The sequence below is a fragment of the Ursus americanus genome, chromosome 14 (genome assembly GCF_024610735.1).
Source record: "Ursus americanus isolate L20-20 chromosome 14, mUrsAme1.1.p, whole genome shotgun sequence".
Taxonomy (NCBI): Eukaryota; Metazoa; Chordata; class Mammalia; order Carnivora; family Ursidae; genus Ursus; species Ursus americanus.
In genome coordinates this window covers 52,328,974-52,347,710 of record NC_142140.1, presented here as the reverse complement: position 1 = coordinate 52,347,710, position 18,737 = coordinate 52,328,974, and the positions used below count along the sequence as shown (strand labels likewise).

Below are 18,737 nucleotides of genomic sequence, written 5' to 3'. Positions count from 1 at the left end.
TCTCAACAGATGGTGAGGAAAAGTTCAAAAATAAGCACTATGATGGTGCGTGTTTCTCAGGCAAAAGTTAAGACAACTAAGTCATAGGCGGGCCGGGACCTTCTAAGGCACCTCCCTGCGGTCTTCCCAGAGTACGCTGCGCGGTACGAACGTCTAGCGATCCAGTCTGGGTGAAGTGGTTTTAAGATAAATGCTGGGCGTGGACCCGTGCGCGACCCGTAGGGTTCACGCATAAAAAGATTCACTGGGGCGAGAAAGACTCGTGTTGATGTGGGTTTCGTGTTTCTTGTGCGTGGCTCCAGTTTCGTGGCCTCACCCTTTATTCCCTTTCCTCCTTAGAACCATCACTTTGGCAGTTTCGTTTGTAGTTGGTGATGGAACGACCACCCCATAGGGCGGCTGTGGGAATCGAGACGAAGCGTTGCCCGTGGCGCTCCGTTTTCTTTGCGTAGAGTCCGCAGAGGGGCATAGCCCACTCTGCAACCCAAAGGTCTCAGACTCGGGGGGCCAGAAGATAAACAGAGTAATTGACGTGACCCAAGGTAGGAAAAATGACAGCCAAGTGCTAAAAGTCAGGAGAGCGTGGGCCTGGGAGCCACGAAGCCTAGTTCAAGCCACCCACGCCCACCCCACCACCGACCTTTGGGTTGAAATCATTTCGTTGGGCCTCCAGTGCCTCATCCGTAGGTTGGGGTGTTGCTTGTCCTACCTCATTGGGCTGTTGCGAAGATTGAGATAATGCTTGTTCAGCACTTGGCACATGTGGGCCCTCAGTATGTATTAATCTGCTATTTTCCAGGCTGATCGCCCACCACTAGGCAGCCCACCATGTAACCTCTTCTCCCTCAGTCTGGAGTATTTGGAGGCGACCACCCTCTGGGAAGATAGCTGGCAGATAAGCAAAGAAGTCACTGGAGAAATGGCCTCTTCTTGGTGATTCTGTCTAAACATAAGAAAAAATGTTTAGGTGGAAATTTTGAGTCTTTAAAGATAGGCCCTGGAGTGGTTGGCAGTTGGTGACAATTACTCTTCGAATACAGCTGGTGGCTGTCAGCTCTTTCCTGCTTTTGGAGAGCTTGGGGAAGTCACACCACCTTGTTATGTCAAAGTTTATGTGCAGTCACTGTTAGTGTTCCTTTTCACTCCCAAAGTTTTCTGACTGATTCAGACTCGCTGCTTGGATATTTTGAAGTGTGGAGAATGTGGATCTTTTTATTTATTTTTAATTAAAAAAAAAAGAAATATATATATTTTAAAGATTCTTAAAAATATTTTATTTTGAGATTTTATTTATGTGTCAGAAAGAGAGCGCAAGCAGGAGGAGCAGCAGGCAGAGGGAGAAGTAGGCTTCCCGCTGAGCAAGGAGCGGGTCGTGGGACTCCATCCCAGGGCCCTGAGATCATGACCTGAGCCAAAGGCAGACGCTTACCTGACTGAGCCACCCAGGCATCTCTATTTTAAGGTTTTACTTATTTATTTTAGAGAGAGCCTGCGGGGGTGGGGGATGGAAAGAATTTCCAGCAGACTCCTTGGTGAGCACGGAGCTGCACCGTTTTGTACCCCACCAATCATGTATGAGGGCTCCAATTTCTCCAAATCCTTATCCACACCAGCTGTTTTCTGTTTTATTTCTATTATAGCCATCCTAATGGTTGTGAAGTAGTCTCGTTGTGGTTTTGATTTGTATTTCCCTGATGATGTTGAGCATCTTTTCAGGTGCTTGTTAGACGTTAGTAGTTTTTTGGGTTTTTTGTTTTGTGTGTGTGTGTGTGTGTTTGTTTTGTTTTTAGAAATGTCTGTTCACGACTTTTGCCCATTTTAAAATTGGGTTGTCTTTTTGTTGTTGAGTTATAAGAGTTATTTATATGTTATAGAGAGCAAGCAGAAGAAAGAAAAAAGAAACAAAAAACTTCCCCCAGATTTTTTCTGTGGACTCCCTCAATGCTTTTCCAGGTCATTTACAGTTTTGCCTTAGCCTTCACTTCCTGTTTGTGCTGAGCCTAGAGATAAGCCTGAGATGAAAGCTTAGGGTCTTCTCAGGTGTTTTCTGAGCATTTGTCCTGCCCTGGGCATGCACTTTGCTTTCTAAATCCCCCATTATATATGGGTGCTTCTGAATGCCCTTCTCACCCCAGCTCTTGCTCCCGACTTTTGGCATGTCCATTGTTGTGAAAATTAATAAATGGAAACCTCCTTTAGAATGGAATCAGGAGGTAGAAGGGGAAGCTCTCACACCCTACCACTCACTGTCAATTGCAGACCCCACAGGAAGAGATGTACCTTGCAGCAGGAGGAAGAAAGGTTTTCTCCTCCTGGTAGCAGCCCAGCCAACCAGAGACTGACACCACTCAACCAATGAAACATCACTACATTCCCAACTGCCAGTTTAATCCAATGGATTTCTTATTCATAACAGCCTTCCAGACTTCCCCTTTCTTCTATAAAAGAGTGTTCCTCTTTGTTCTCCAGACCTGCTTATGCTTTTGCTGGACCTAGCTTGTCCTCAGTTGCATTTCTTTGCTATTCCTGAATAAAGCCATGTTTGCTAGTAAAATCACTGGTTAATGTTGTCCTCGATTATAATATTTTGCCCCAGGTGGCTGTGAATTTTTCCCTTTGCCTTAACAGTGTTTTCCAGGAATGCATTCTGAGTTCAACAGACAAGCACCTTGAGTCAGTCCCACGGGTAGCCCCCAGATGTGTTAAAACAGACAAACACCATACTGCCAACCTCAGCAACAGGGTACAGGAGCCCCATACTGGGGACACAGGCTGCTGTCTTCAAGACCTCCACCGCACTGGGAGGGAGATGAGGAAAGGGTGGGGAAAATAAGACAGAGCTTCCCTGCCATGTTCGATTTTCCTTTTCATTTTGATTCAGGGTTCACTTGGTTAGCACAAACCTTTCCCTGTCTTCCAGAGTTCAGATAAACTTGATTCTGACTATGTTTGCTCAGTTTGTCGAACTTTCTGTTTCTTGTTTCCTTCAATTAAACAAAAACTACCCCCGTCCAAGTATTCAAGTATTTACTGAGTGTCTGACACTGTGAATAAAACAGATTCTGTCTGTGTCCTCATGGAGTTGCCATCCCAGCAGAGGAGCCGGATTGTACACTAGCCAAGTTCAGCACGAAGATGATTTCAGGTAGTTATGGGCACTACAGAGTAAATGTTAGGTGGTAGGTAGGTGGCTCGTTTCACCTGGGTGGAGTCAGGGAAGGCTTCCCTGAGGAGGTGGCATTGAATCCCAAACTTGAAGTAGAAGGAAGAGGAGGCAAGCAGAGAGAACCACTCTCTGAGGTCAGAAGGCACTCAGAAGGCTCAAGGGGCAGAAAGGAAATAGAACGGAGGGAGGGGAGTAGCCAGAGAAGAGATGGAGCAGTTAGTTACATGGGCCACATCCTGTAGTGTCCATCTTTGCTTTGTAACGTTGGCCTACAGTCGGCCTGGGGTTCTTAAAACCATGCAGAGTTTGCCCGACTAGCTTCTTGGGGCCAGGAATCCCCTGAAATTATAACCAAACAATTCTGAGATGCGTGCTAGGCAGTCTCTGTGCGCCCTACCAGAGCCCTTTTCCACCCTTTCCCGCACTGCTCTGTGCCCCTGGGGGCTGATCGCTACACGGCGGGTCAACTTAGCTGCCTTTTCCTCACATCCAGTTGAGTTTGGCCCTGGTAGGGAGATCTGAGGGCTGGAGGAAAGGAGGGTGTAGGGATATATACTCTGGCTCCCCCACCCTGGTGGTCTGCATGTCTCTACCAGAGCCTGCAACTCCAGCTCTCCCCAGGTTCCACAACAGCTTCCTCCCTAGCAACTTTAGGCCTGGGCTGGTAACAGTGTCCTGACCCCGGGGAGTCACCATCCCTTGCTGATTTCCCTTCACCCTGCCCATGACTCCTAGTTGTACCTCTTCTTGGTGCTATCTCTATGATAGCTGACTAATACAGGGAAGTGTGTCTGTTTATCTGAATTCAGAATTCCAGGTTCACGATTCCTGCACCATGTTAAATGCTCCCAGGATGAAGTCCTCACATTCATCCAAGGTCTTTCACACATATTATTATGTCTCCCTAGAATGTCCTTCCCTTGTCAACTTCTCAGGCTTTTGGAGTCAGATATCTAACACCTCCTCCCAGAAACCCTCCCTGAACATGCAGAAGAAGCTAGGTTAAGAGCTCCCCTTGGTGACTGCCTCCATTATAGCTCTTCACCAACTGGACTTTCATTATCTGCTTGTCTGACTCTCTAATCAAACTCTGGGCATCCTGAGGGCAGGAGTTTTTTATTCCTCATGGTGTTCCTGGCACTCAGCACAGTTCTGAACCCTTCATGGCATTCGGTAAACAGTTGGTGGAATAAATAAGCCAGGAATCTCTCTTAACTCTGTATCTTACACAGCCAGGATAGAGCAAAAAAATAGACTGAATGACTATTTTTCGACTTTCAGGTCAGACAATCAAGAAGTAGTTGTGGTTCACTGTGTGCCAAGCACTGTGGTAGGCATTGGGAAACTACAAGAGGCACCACAGACCCACCCCTGCACCCTGGAAGGAAGAGAGCTGGATGATTTCAATAAATTCAAGCATGTTCTGTAAATCACCATGACATAATTTAATGGATATTTACAGAATATTATACCAAGCAACTGCAGAGTGTACTTTCATTTCAAGTGCATACAGAATGTGGATCAAGATATGCTGGGCCATTAAACAAAGTATCAATAAATCTCAAGGGATTGAAATTATATGGAGTGCATTATCTGGCCACAAAGGAATTAAATTTAAAAATCACTAACAGTAAGCTATCAAAAAATCCCAAATGTTTGGAAATTGACACATTTCTAAATAATGTATGAGTCAGAGAAAAAATTCACAAGGGAAATAAGAAAATATTTCTAACTTAGGCACAATATGTCAGAATGTGTGAGATGCAGTTAAAGCAGTACTTAGAGGGAAATATATAGCTTAAAATGCTTATATTTGGAGATAAATTTTTAAAATCAATTATCTAAGTTTCCATCTTGAGCCCCTAAGAAAAGAAGAGCCAATGAAACAAGGTAAATAGAAGAAAGAAAAAATAAAGATAAGACAAAAAGCAATGAAATCGAAAGCAGGAAATAGAGAAAAATAGCAAAGCCAAAAGCTAGTACTTTGAAAAGATTAAGAAAACGGATTAACACCTAGCAAGACTACTCAAGAAAAGAGAGAAAAAAACACGTTACCATTGAAAGAAGGGACATCACTACAGACCCTACAGACATTAAAAGGATTATAAGGGAATATGAAGAGTTTAATACTGATAAGTTCTACAACTTAGATGAAATAGACAAATTCTTTGAAAATATAAGCATGCTAATTTCAATAAAGGAAAATTACAAGGCACTCTAGTATAATGCAACAAGGAAGTTTTTCTAAGTCCAGAGGGATCTGGAAAGATCTCCCAGAAGTGATATTTAAGCTGACACCTGAAAGAGAAGTGGAATATTATCAGGTTAATAGAATTATGTCCCAGGCAGCAGAGACAGCATGTGCAAAGTTCCTGACGTTGGAATGAGTCTCATGTATCCAAATAAAAAAGTCCACCGTAATGGCCCTTTTTTGTTGTTTAGTGACCACACACTTACATCCTTCCCTGGTGAACCTGCTTGACTTGAACAGAAATGTTGAGAGAGACCAAAGCAAACTTGCTGGTAAGACAGACTTTGGGAAGCTTCTGGGCTCTGAACAGGAGGCAATTTATTCTGTAAACTACATCATTCCCTCAGTTCTGGAGCTCGAGTTCCCTTTCACCTGAGTGGTGATGCTCCTATGGCCTCACCCTGGGAGCACTCACATCTCTCTAGGCATTGCACTTTGTATGTATCATGAGTTCCATGGATCTAATACCTGCAACTCTTAGTCCCATTCTACAGAGCAGCAAGCTGAGGCTTCAAAGACGGACCATGTTTTGCCTGAGGTGACAGAGGCCAAGCACTAACCCTTGTGCTCTATCAACCTCTGCCCAACATATGTCTCAACTTTGGAACTGGTTGGACTGAGGTTTGTGTCCTGGGCATGGGTTTCCCAAACAGCTCATGGTCCCTTCCTCATGCCAGCCAGAAATTCTCTAATTTCTCTAATACACAGGGAGAACACACACACACACACACACACACACACACACACACCCGGACCATCTTAGCCATGTGTCCTTCCTTCCATCTCTGCAGAACTGTGGCTACCAAGGTGCAGTGAGGTCCCAGGATCTGCTGTACGTCCGTGGAAGGGGTGGGGAGAGGAGAGAGTCCCTTTCGGCAGCTGAGCGTGTGTGTGCAACTTCCTGCCAGTGAGGAAACATTCGTTCAAATCAGCCCTGGTTCTCCTTTCCCTGCTCTGGCCTCAGGAGGAGTTGGCGGTGAGCCGTGGGCCGCACTGGCCTCAGCCAGATTTCCTGGCCAAACTCAGGAGGAGAGATGCCCTGGACCGTCCTGCTCTTTGCAGCCGGTGAGCCTGATGTCCCCCCTGCACCAGCCCCACCCCACTCCCACCACCCCTGCTCACCTGGCCTCTGCTCTGGGGGCAGAAAGCAGCACAGGGCTGCCTTCCCCAGGTCTGGAGGAGGCTGAACGCTGACAGATTTGCCCCAGAGCTTTGGAAATGCCCCCGGAGCATGGCTTTCTCTTAGTGAGCTCCTCATCACCCCCACATCAAAGATATTAGAAATCCCACCCCACTGGGGACAGCAGTGCCCACGCCCCATGACTCAGCCCTGCTTGGTTTCTACAGGCTGTTACCTCCAGGGCTGGGGTAACAGGAGGATCTGCTGGGGGGCCGGAGGTGGGGGGAAGAGGGGCAAAGTGCTGGAGGCCAGACAAGGAAAGGCTTGTGTAGACCTCACATGAGCTAGACACTTTGCTCAGGAGCCTGGGGGCAGCTGGGGAGACACTGGTACCTCCTATAGGAAACTGTACCCCAAAATCCCAATTTCTCACCACAGCCTGGGAAACAGGAGAACCCCTTTTGCTCTCTGCTCCTCCTGTTTGTTTGGTTTTTTTCAAGATTTTATTTATTTATTTAACAGAGAGAGAGCAAGCACAAGTAGGGGGAGCAGCAGGCAGAGGGAGAGGGGAGAAGCATGCAGGGCTCGATCCCAGGACCCTGGGATCACAACCCAAGCCGAAGGCAGATGCTCAACGACTGAGCCACCCAGGCACCCCTGACGACCTACTTGTAAAGAAAAACCAAGGCCCAGAAGGGGTCAGCCGCTTGCCCAGGACCACACAGCCAGAAAACGCCTCTGCTCTAACCATTCAGCTTGCCTCCCCTTTTCTGTATTGCAGGCTCCTTGGCAATCCCGGCACCGTCCATCCTGCTGGTGCCCCCACACCCCAGCAGCCAAGAAGACCCCATCCACATTGCTTGCGTAGCCCCTGGGGGCTTCCCAGGGGCAAATTTCACGCTGTACCGTGGTGGGCAGGTGGTCCAGCTCCTGCAGGCACCCGCGGACCAGCTCAGGGTCACCTTCAACCTGAGTGGCGGTGGCACGGAGGCTCCAGGGGGCCCATTTTCCTGCCAGTATGGTGTGCTAGGTGAGCACAAGCAGCCGCAGCTGTCGGACCTCAGCGAGTCCATGAGCGTCTCCTTCCCAGGTAAGACCCTCCTACAGGCCTTCGCAGCCCAAGGCTCCATTTGCTTACCGCTGAGCCTTTGCTTGTGCTGTTCCCTCTGCTCGGAAGCCTTTGTAGGATAAACCAGTCCTCCAACTGGCCAGGGCTCACTCATCTTTCCTTGCCGAATTCTCAGTCATCCCACGCCATGCGTTCAGCGAAGCTCCCCATTTTGCAGATAAGGAAACTGAGGCGCAAGAGGTGAGGGGACTTGGCCAAGTCATACAGCTAGCAGGGCAGCACAGCTGGGATTCTGTTGGCTCCAATATCTAGGCGTTAACCCCCCACACTCTGCTGCACCCTCCCCTCCAGGCCATGTAACATTTTTGAGCACCTCTCTGCACCAGGCACTGTTCCTGGCCCTGCAGTTTCCGCAGTGAGTGAAACAATGTCCCTCCCCTGCCGCAGCTGACATTCTGAGGGGAGGCAGACAGTCAGGAAGCAGAGAGTCCAATAAATACTAGTGTGCCAGCAGGGGACAAATAAAGGGGCAGGGATGAAGTACCACCGGGTGAAGGGTGTCGTTTTAAATACAGAGGAGAGCGGCCAGGGGAAGCCTCTCTGAGGGAGTGACATTTGAGCAAAGACCTGACTGAGGAGGAGGCAGCCATGTGGGTATCTGCAGCGAAAGGATCCCAGGCAGAGGGGGCTGGCCATGCAAAGGCCCTGAGGCTGGCACGTGTCTGGTGTGTTTGAGGAACATGGGGGCCCTCTGTAGGGCTGAAGCACAATGGGCAAGGGGAAAAGTTGGGGGAGAAGAAGGCACGGAGGTGGCAAGGACAATCACGCAGGGCCTTTGGCAGCATCAGGGACTTTGGCTCTTCGTCGAAGTGAGAAAGAAGGCCTGGAAGGCTGGTATTTTCCTGTGGTCTTTTTAGGACAGGAGGCTGGATGTGGGCTCGGGATCAAGGAGCAGGAGGGAGGGAGGAGCCTCCAGGTAGAGGCTCTGCATCACCATCCATCAGAACTTCCCGGCTGCAAAGAGAACTTTGTTGCCAGCGGAGGCCCCACTTAAAGAGAACTCTGTTGCTCGCAGAAGCCCCAGTGCCTTGAGGCAACAGAACAGTCTACATCTTTGAGCTCTACGGTCAAAGGCCCCCTTCTCTCACCTTGGGCCTGTGGTCTCAGAGTGGGGAGGGGACATCGTCCCTCCTGCCCCAGATGAATGAATGAACAAGGGCTAACAGTGTGAGAATATCAAGTATGTGTCTGTTCCTTCCCCTTCCTGGCTTAGCTCCTGATCTCCATGGGGATCAGGTCATCTCCTCCTGTCTCCCCTGAGAGATCCACTCTCTGCAGGGAAGGGGAGCGAAATCCCTTGCAGAGAAGTAAATTCTGAAGCTGGAGTTTCATGCTTTTGTGGCTGACCTCTGCATGGATTTCAGGGTCCACCATGGGGCTGGCGGTGGATGTCATCTGACCCCCTGGAACCAGGCTGAAGCCAGCAGGACTCTCAGGCTGCAAGTAACTGGGAACTTGACTCAAACTAGCTTCAGCAACAAAACAGAATGAGTTGGTTTGCCAAACTGAAGTCAGTTTGCAGGGCTGACTTTGGGCATGGCTGGGTCCAGGTGTTCAAAGAGGTCAGGAATCATTTGCCAGCTCTCAGCTCTGCTTTCTTGTGTCTTATTCTTAGGCAAGACCTCCTCTTCATGGTGTCAAAATTGTGCCTAGCAGTTTCAGATAAATATCTTACCAGTTTTGTAGTTCTGGGCAGGGGAGTAACCCTCTCTTCCCAGTAGTCTAGCCAAGTCTCAGAATTAGTTCTCATTAGCTCAGCTTTGGCCACATGCCATCCCTGAACCAATCACCATGACTGGGGGTGGGGATTATGCTAACTGACCGGTCACAAAGTTTTCCAGATCCCCGGGGTCCAGCTACACCCGAGTCAAATGGTTGGGCAGTATGGGGGGATAACTGGCTCCCCCAAGGTAATCTGGAGGAATGACAGGTGTTCCACCTTCACCCTGCACCCCACAACTCCATAACCTGCCCCCCTCTTTTTCTCATGTTCCTCTAGTGCCCACTTGGATACTGGCACTCTGCTTGAGCCTGGCTGGAGCCCTCCTTCTCCTTGCTGGGCTGGTGGCCGTTGCCGTGGTGGTCAGGAAAGGTAACAGCAGGCAGAGACAGCATAGCCCAGAGGCTGCCAGTGTGCGACCGCTGGGAAGTGTAAATGAACCCCCAATGGCACCCATTTTTTAGGAGCACAGAGGCACACAGCTGGGGAGGTCTTAGCCCAAAACTTAGTAGTAAAGAATCTTCCAGAAGCAATATTGGTGGTGGGGCAGGGGAAGTTGATATATATTTTTAAATTATAAAATACATATAAAGTTTCACATTTTAACCCTTAATTTTTAAGTGTCCTGCTTGGCAGCATTGAGTACATCCACTTGGTTATGCAGCCATCTCCGCCACCCATCTCCAGAACTTTGTTATCCTCCCCAGCTGAAACTCTGTCCCCTTTAAACACTAACTCTCCAGGCCTCCTCCCCCAGCTCCTGTCAATCCCTGAAATTGACAATTAAAAAAAAATACAATATTAGGGGGCACCTGGCTGACTCCGTGGGTAGAGCATGCCGTGCTTGATCTCGGGGTTGTGAGTTCGAGCCCCACGTTGGGCATGGAGATGACTTAAAAATAAAATCTTTTTTTTTCTTTTTTTTTTTTTAAGATTTTATTTATTTATCCGACAGAGATAGAGACAGCCAGCGAGAGAGGGAACACAAGCAGGGGGAGTGGGAGAGGAAGAAGCAGGCTCATAGCGGAGGAGCCTGATGTGGGGCTCGATCCCATAACGCCGGGATCACGCCCTGAGCCGAAGGCAGACGCTTAACCGCTGTGCCACCCAGGCGCCCCGAAAAATAAAATCTTTAACAAAGAAAAAAAAATTTTTTTTACGTGCTTGTTCGAAGCCTTTTTACCAACACACATTATTTGTGTAATCGGGGGTGGGGAGGACTTTGCAGCAGTTCTCCTGTTCAGTGGCACATTTGCCAGAGGAGAAGGCAAGGATGGGAGACAAATGTATGACGGAGCTTTGGAGTCTTTTTTTGGTTTTGTTTTTGCAACTAAGATGCAATCACGACCAAAATCTAATAAATGCTTATTTATTTTTCTATTCCCAGTTAAAGTAAAAAATTTGCAGAAGAAAGGAAAAGGAAAGAAGGGGAAAAAAGGAAAAAGAAAAAGAAGGGGGAAGGAAAAAGAAGAAAAGAAAGGAGAAAAAAAAAAGATAGAAGAAAAAAAAGTGGGGGTTGGTTTTGGGGACAGAAGGGCACTTCCCGTGCTGGGGGGGAGGGGGCCTCAGTTCCAAACGGCGCCCTCTGGTGGGAGGGCTGCTTAAGAGGAACAGGTGCCATTTATAAAGCACCTAGAGACGCCAAGCGAGGTGCCAGGAGACACCGCAGCTGGAGCCCGCAGCAGCTCACAGCTGTCGTGGAAGCTGGCATTATGTGTAACCCCATTTTATAGACAAAGGGACTGAGGCTCAGCACTTAGCCACACAGGGAGCAAGTGGCTGAGTCGTCCTCACATCCCTTAACCACTGACTGCCCAAAATGGTTGTAATAGTCTAGAAAGTCACAGTCACAGGAGAAGTGGGTGGCACCCTCTGGGGCGGTGTGGTGCCCAACTTGTAGCCTGTAGGCAGTGGCCCCAGCCTCAGTTTCTCCCCTACGAGGGAGGGGTGGACACCCCACTGCCTGGTGGCATCAGGCTAGCAGTGGCCCCAGGGATCGAATCCCGACTTCCCCTGGAGGTGGGGCTCCTGCAAGAGAATTTCCATCTGAGGGGACTCAGGGAGGATGCAAAGGCAGGTGGGGAGTGATGGCCAAGTTTGGAGCCAGGGTTTCCCGGAACAACCCTCCAGCCTGAGAGGAGCAAGTTGTCACTCTCTCCCAAATCCCTTTGCAGAGAGCGAGAATCCTGCTGGGCTCAGATCAACTTCGCCACCACAGGTGCGTACCCTGCTAGGGCAGGCTCACCCCCTCAAAACTCAAGCGGGTCTCGGGTCTCGTTGCTTGCTATGGAACCTCTTCTGCAGCCGCTCGCTTCCCTTAGGGTCAAGAACACACCCTCCCTTCCCCCCACGCCCAGGTTTCACCTCTCACCTTCTCTCTTTGCCTCATCCTCGGGCCTTTCGCTCACTCTGACCTCCGCCTACAACATTCTTCCTCCCTTTAGTCTTGGTCTAAAGGCTGCCTTCTCCAGGAAGCCTTCCCTGACTCCCCTAGACAGGGGGTGTGTTTCTATTTACTTACCTCCAGCACCTTACCGTTCTTTTTACACCTCGGGAGAAAAACACAAATGTGTATGTAATACTCGCCTCCAGCGCTGGACCCTCAGTTCCACGGGGGACAGACTGCCCGGCGCTGTCCTTAAATGGAGCCCCCCTTTGTGATCCAGACGTGTCATCTTGAAGGCTTCCACCAGGGGGCGAGGGGCAGCCAGTCTGTGCTGTGCGATGCTCAGGAAGGGGGCCCCAAGCAGAGAAATTCCGACCTCTGTACTTCTTTCACTGTTCCACACTTTTTAAAATTATTTATTTATTTGAGAGAGAGAGAGAGACAGCACAAGCAGGGGGAGCAGCAGGCAGAGGGAGAAGCAGGCTCCCCACTGAACAAGGAGCCCCACTCAGGCTCCATCCCAGGACGCTGGGATCATGACCTGAGCGGAAGGCAGACGCTTAACCAACTGAGTCACCCAGGCACCCCACTGTTCCACACTTCTATTGAGCACCTACTATGTGCTAACATTTGGGGGCATCCCTCAATGACCAAGACAGGTGCTCTTTGCCCCCAAGCCCATACTGGAGTGGGGGAACAGCCCGAGGCCGGCGGGACCTTGTCAGGGGTGAGGAGGGCGGTCCCGGGAGGAAGTGGTGTTTAAGCAGAGACCGGCAGGAACAGAATAGTGGGGCGAAGAGCAGGCGATTGGGGAAGAGCCTGGGGCGGTGGAGGAGCTGAGAGGCGCTCCTGAAAGTGGGAGTTGAGAGGAGAAACCCATTTATCAGAGGGCCGTGAGAGGCCCCTGGGGGAGGGCTCTGAACAGAAAAAGGAAACTGTTCAGTTTACAGCTGGGAATGGTTCAGCCTGCAGAATGGGCTGGAAGGAAGTGAAGCATGCTGGGAGATGGGTCCCAAGCCCTTCCTCACCATTGATTTGAGGCCTGTGGGTCTGGGGCGGGGGAGGGCCCCCGGAGGACAGTGAGCACAGATTTTATACTGGCACTTGGCTTTCCTTTCTCTTTCTATTTCAGACATGACCTTTGATAACTCTCTGTTCGCCATCTCCATGGTAAGTCATTGCATTTCTTGGTCCTGGTTTTCTGCTGACTGTCCTAACCTCCTGAAGACCACCATCAGGCTGGGCCAACCTGATGTCTCTGAGCTTCAGGGGGTCTGGAAAAAGCCCAGAATCACCGAGCAGGGATTTGTTTGTAAGCTGAGAGTTGGCTCTGGAAAATCCCAGGGGATGGAGCCAGCCATGTCCGGGCCATCCAGTGGCAATGGGCAGGATCCCCGGGCCGCCTTTGCACTCAGTGGGGCCAACCCTAGAGAATGGTGGCAGGGGACTCAGGGTGACCTGCTGGCGTCATGTGCTTTGTAACAGTCCGATGCACACTGTGGTCCCCTCCTGGTAAAGAAAAGCCTGTTTTTATGTTCAGTTTCAGGGACTTCAGCTCCAAATTGTGTGTTTCTCTTGCAGTGGGGAGGGTCTCATTGCATTCTGTCCCTTTGCAAGAGGTTTTGCTCCCACAGATCACACCGTGTTGGGGCTGAGATTTGAACCCAGGTCTATGGGACTCCTCTGCACAGCTGTATCTTGGGGTGGCCTTACTGTTTGTACTATTATTATTATCATTATTATTTTATTAAGTTAGAGGTAGACGAGCCTTGGAAACCATGGATCAAGGAAATGTTCGTCCAGCTCTCTCCAGAGTAGGGGACAGGTCGGGGGTGCAGGTGGCCCCCCTCGAGGTGGCCTCGAGTGTCCCATTTGGACAAGTGGGCACCTTGGGACTGCAGTCAGGGAGCCTGGGTGGGGAGTTGGTGTGCCTAGGGCACCATAATGGGGGAGGATTGGGCTGGTTCAACACACCCTTCCTGGGCGTTGGGACAAGAACAGGACAAGGCCTTTTATTCTTCAGAGCTTTCTAATCTCTACGAGGGGGGGCGGAGACAGAGGATGCCACGTGGGGGTGGGAGTGAGAGGGAAGCTCACTTCTCCCTTAGATGGGAGATCCAAGAAGTCTCAGAGATGGGCAACAAGCAGGGGGATAGCTACGGAAGATTGCCCCAGGCTCGGGACACGTTCTTGGCACCGTCCAGTATAACTGGAGTGGAGCCGAATGGAGAGTCGAGGGGAGCCCCGCAGAGAGCTTTGATTGTTGTCCCAAGTGTGATGGGAGCCACGGAGGATTCGGGGCAGGGGGTGGGGGTGGGGGAGGTGATCGATTCAGGTGCTCACCCGCGCCCTCTGGCGGCTGCGAGGAGGACAGACTTGGGGGGCGTGGAGCGAGCGGAATGCGAGTGTGTATTCCGGGGGTGGGGGGGTGGTTACCAGGACAGAGACGACTGTGCTGGTCCAAGCAAGCGAAGTGGTAGGTGGTTTGGCCCAGCGTGTTAGCAGCGGCGGTGGAAGAAGCGAACAGATGCAGGTCAGATCGATTCTGGGAACAGGCAACACGGCACTGATTTTGGATTGGATGATGGGCGGAGGGAGAAGGCGGAGGGAGGCGTGTGGGAGTCCTGGGGAGCCGCAGGCTTGGAGGGACCAGACACCCGCAAGCCTCACCCCGCGAAGCCCAAGGGCAGGTGCAGACACGAATCTGGAGTTCTGGACAGAGGAGTAAGGACATTTAAACTGTACATGAATGTGGGAAGGAAGGGGCTTGGCCCCGCCGGCCAGTTCAGCCCTGTGAGGTCTCAGTTCCGGGAACAAATCCTATGCTGTTAAGAAAAACCGCCAAATCCGGCAGGCAGGGCAAATTCTAAAACTTTCTGTGAGAAGACATGCTGCTCAAGGCACCACCCTGGTGATTTTTCCTTTATCCTTTTTTTAAAAAAGAGACATTTCAAATGAAACAAATGGAAACAGAGACAAAGAGAAAGATTTAAAAAGTATCCTAGTCCTTGCAACTAGATATATTTACTTTTTAATTAAAAAACTTGGTGGTGGTGGGGACACCTGGCTGGCTCATTGCATAGAGCACGCGACTCTTAAATCTCGGGGTCGTGAGTTCAATCCCCACCTTGGGCATGGAGCCTACTTAAAAAAATTTTTTTTTTTAAATATGAAATACATCCATATGTCAAAATCATATATCCAGTAAAACATCCTTCTGTCACTAACCCCTGTCCATTCCCTGGTCTCCTCCTCCACACACACAGATAGCCACCACCCTTAGGAGCTCCTTGGAAATGCAAGCAAAGGGGGAAATGGGGAGTGTATATCCTCACCCTTTCTAACACAAATGATAGCAGGCTATCCACACTACCATGCTTCCTTTCCTTCGCAGTAAATTCTAGTGGGATCTCTTCTAGGTATTTTTTTTTCATCATAGTAAAATATACGTAACATAAAATTGATCATTTTAACCATGTTTAAGTGTCCAGTTCAGTGGTATTAAGTACATTCACCTTGTGCAACCATCACCACCATCCAGCTCCAGAACTTCGTCTTGCAAAGTCCCCGCTGTACGCTGGCTTCTCATTCTTAACAAACCCCAGCCCCTGGCACCCACCATGCTCCTTTCTGTCTCTGTGGATTTGTGTATTCTGGACATTTTATGTAGAAATGATGCCATATGATGTTCATCCCTTTGTGTCTGGCTTTTTAAAAAATATTTTATTTATTTGAGAGAGAGAGCGCGCGCGAGTGTGAGAGAGCACAAGCAGGGGGGAGGGGCAGAGGGAGAGGGAGAAGCAGGTTCCCCCTGAGCAGGGAGCCCGACACAGAGCTCGATCCCAGGATGCTGGGATCATGAGCTGAGCCGAAGGCAGACGCTTAACCAGCTGAGCCACCCAGGGTCCCATGTGTCTGGCTTATTTCATTTAGCATCATGTCTTCAAGGGTTGCTCATGTTGTAGCAGGGGTCAGAATTTTATTCTTGTTGAGGGCTGAATAGTATTCCATTGCATTTTTATTTATTTATTTATTTTTATTTTTTAAAAAATATTTTTATTTATTTATTTGACAGAGAGAGACAGCCAGCGAGAGAGGGAACACAAGCAGGGGGAGTGGGAGAGGAAGAAGCAGGCTCCTAGCGGAGAAGCCTGATGTGGGGCTCGATCCCAGAACGCCGGGATCACTCCCTGAGCGAAGGCAGATACTTAACGACTGCGCCACACAGGCGCCCCTCTATTGCATTTTTTAAAAAAAGATTTTATTTAATTATTTGAGAGAGAGAGAGAGAGGGCACAAGCAGGGGGAGCAGCAGGCAGAGAGAGAGGGAGAAGCAGACTTCCCACTGAGTAGGGAGCCCGTCATGGAGCCTGATGCCAGGACCCTGAGATCATGACCTGAGCCAAAGGCAGACACCCAACCGACTGAGCCACCCAGGCACCCCTCCATTGCATTTATAAAGCACATTTTGTTTATTTGTTCATCTGTTGATGGACACTTGGGTTGTTTCCACCTTTCGGTTACTATGAATAGTGCTGCTATGAACATGGGTGTGCAAATATCTGTTTGAGTCCCTGCTTTCAATTCTAGTTTCTTTTTGAAGCATCCGAAGCTGTGCTGTTGGCTGATGTAAAGGTGAAGCAACTCATCATTCTCCAGCTTGTATTGTGTTACCATACTGAGGGTCTGATATTCACTTTCTAATGCCCTATGAAGTGGGCTTGACTTTTTTAAAATTTTAATTTATTAATTTGAGAGAGAGTGAGTGAGCAGGGGAAGGGGCAGAGGCAGAGGGAGAGAGACTCTCAAGCAGACTCCCTGCTGAGCAGGGAGCCAGATGCAGGGCTGGATCCTAGGACCCAGAGATCATGACCTGAGCCAAAATCAAGAGTCAGATGCCCAAGTGACTAAGCCACCCAGGTGCCCTGACATATATTTTTTAAATAGACAAGGACACTGAAGGTAATTATGGGCCTTACTGGGATCATCCGGCTAGGGAGGTACAGGACTGGGCTGGGACCCCAGGCTGCTCTCACCCCCTAAACTTCAGTTTTAGTAAGTTCATCTCTTTTTTTTTTTTTTAAAGATTTTATTTATTTATTTGAGAGAGAAAGCACGAACGGCAGGGAGGAGCAGAGGGAGAGGGAGAAGCAGACTCCCCACTGAGCAGGGAACCCGATGTGGGGGCTTTATCCCAGGACCCTGGGATCATGACCTGAGCCAAAGGCAGACGCTTAACCCACTGAGCCATCCAGGTGCCCTAAGTTCATCTCTTCTTGATTGGCATTTGGGGCAGGAGCGTCCATGGTGGAGGAGAGGGTAGACTTTTTTTTTTTTTTTTTAAGATTTTATTTATTTGTCAGAGAGAGAGCACAAGCAGGGGGAGCAGCAGAGGGAGAGGAAGAAGCAGGCTCCCCACTGAGCATGGAGCCCGATGCAGAACTCGATCCTAGGACCCTGGGATCATGACCTGAGCCAAAGGCAGTCGCTTAACCAACTAAGCCACCCAGGCGTCCTAAGGGTAGACTTCTGAGGCAGGTTTTGTGGGAGCCCAGAACAGGGCGACAAGGGGGGGGGGATAATGGTAATAGCTTTGTTCACTTAAGGGTTAGTGCTTGCTATGTGCCAGACTCTTTATCTATTTAATTCCTTTATGTTTTGTAGCAACTTTAGGAGTATATGAGCATTCTCCCCACTGCACAAAAGGAAAAAGTGAGGCTCAGAGGGGTTGAGTTACTCGACTGGACAAGATGGATCTGGGATTTGAACCCACGCTGTCTGTTTCCCTTCTCAGCATACAGAAAGGCAGGAAGATAGAGGGCAGGATCTGGGCCCTGAAGCTGTGGGGTGATGTGTGGGGGTGAAATGAGACCTGATGGACTGGGGGAGTCTCAGACTCAGCATGTAGGGAGACGCTAGATACTGAAACCTCAAATCACCCTGTTTTCTGTTTTTCCTCCATGGACAAAGAAAATGAATCCAGAAGAAGGTGCAGCCGCTCTGGATGCTTGCTCTGGCTCCCCGGAGACACCTGGCAGCTCTGGGGCCCGGAAAAGGCCCACCTCCACATCATCTTCGCCTGAGCCCCCTGAATTCAGCACTTTCCGGGCCTGCCAGTGAGGCTGAGGATTGGGGGCCCTTCCACGTCTGTGCACTCTCCATTCAGCCCCCTCTCTTGAGGGCCTGAAGTCCCTCCAGCTACTTTGGGGTTTCTGGCTGCTGCTTTCTCAGGGAATTGACAGAGGAGATGAAGGGAATCCTTGCCTTGGGACCTTCCTCACAGAGGAGTGGGAGTGGCAGAGGGGGCACAGACATTGTCCTGGAGGCTGGACAGAAAGCAGGAAGACTCTCTTTGGATTCCCAGCTTCTCAGACCACCCGGGAAGGGGATGTTAGGATTCCCGTGGCCCCCAGCTGGGCCCTAAGAGGTCTGAGCCCTCCACATACCCCTCCGATTTCCTCCTCCCCTTGCCACATCTGACTTGACCAACTCAACTGGGTTTTTGGAGGATAGGGTACCTGGGGGTATATGTTCTGTAAGTTCTGTCCTGCTGGCAAGCCTAAGTTATTAATTATAACACGTGTTGAGCTGTTCCCAAGGTCTCTGTGGAGTGTAATCCTTCAAGCCCAGGATCTCTGGGGTCTGATCACGATGCCCAGGGGGAGAGGGCAGTACCCCTTAAGTGCATGCAGTCAAGGTATTTTATGGGGAACCTCTTGGGCGTATGGTGAGGGGACAGTGTCACACAGGGTCTTTGCTAAAGTCCTTGCATTGTTGAGTATAGTAAGTGGAATGATGGGGGAATCAATGAGGAGGTCCAGAGAAGAGTGGGAGCTAGAGAAGGTGGGAACCGCCGCAATACTTCTTGGACCCTTCAAGAGAATGATGCCCGGGAGCTGTGCAGTGACAGGGAGACTTGGAAGACTGGGGGGGGTGGGGGGTGCGCGCGCGCGCGCCCCTGTGGA

The 18,737-nt window shown here is 50.0% G+C and overlaps 1 protein-coding gene across 2 annotated transcripts; it reads left to right on the top strand.

Annotated features, from left to right (window-relative positions):
- Window positions 1-6,354: 6,354 nt before the first annotated feature.
- C14H19orf38 (chromosome 14 C19orf38 homolog) lies at window positions 6,355-18,365 on the top strand. Of its 2 annotated transcripts, XM_087867271.1 has the most exons (7): window positions 6,355-6,482; window positions 7,319-7,627; window positions 9,666-9,758; window positions 10,774-10,799; window positions 11,559-11,604; window positions 12,905-12,942; window positions 17,743-18,365. In XM_087867271.1, exons 1-7 carry the CDS (start codon window positions 6,452-6,454, stop codon window positions 17,890-17,892), a joined length of 693 nt encoding a protein of 230 aa, XP_087723397.1. In that variant the 5' UTR covers window positions 6,355-6,451; the 3' UTR covers window positions 17,893-18,365. The 2 variants fall into 2 exon arrangements, with proteins under 2 accessions (XP_087723397.1, XP_087723398.1); XM_087867272.1 differs by lacking the exon at window positions 9,666-9,758.
- The last annotated feature ends 372 nt before the right edge of the window (window positions 18,366-18,737 follow it).

Excerpts from the sequence above, each read along its gene's own strand:
- C14H19orf38 (XM_087867271.1), top strand. The coding sequence starts at position 6,452 with ATGCCCTGGACCGTCCTGCTCTTTGCAGCCG. Across the intron at positions 7,628-9,665 it reads CATGAGCGTCTCCTTCCCAG|TGCCCACTTGGATACTGGCA; the intron begins GTAAGACCCTCC and ends ATGTTCCTCTAG. Across the intron at positions 10,800-11,558 it reads TAAAAAATTTGCAGAAGAAA|AGAGAGCGAGAATCCTGCTG; the intron begins GGAAAAGGAAAG and ends AAATCCCTTTGC.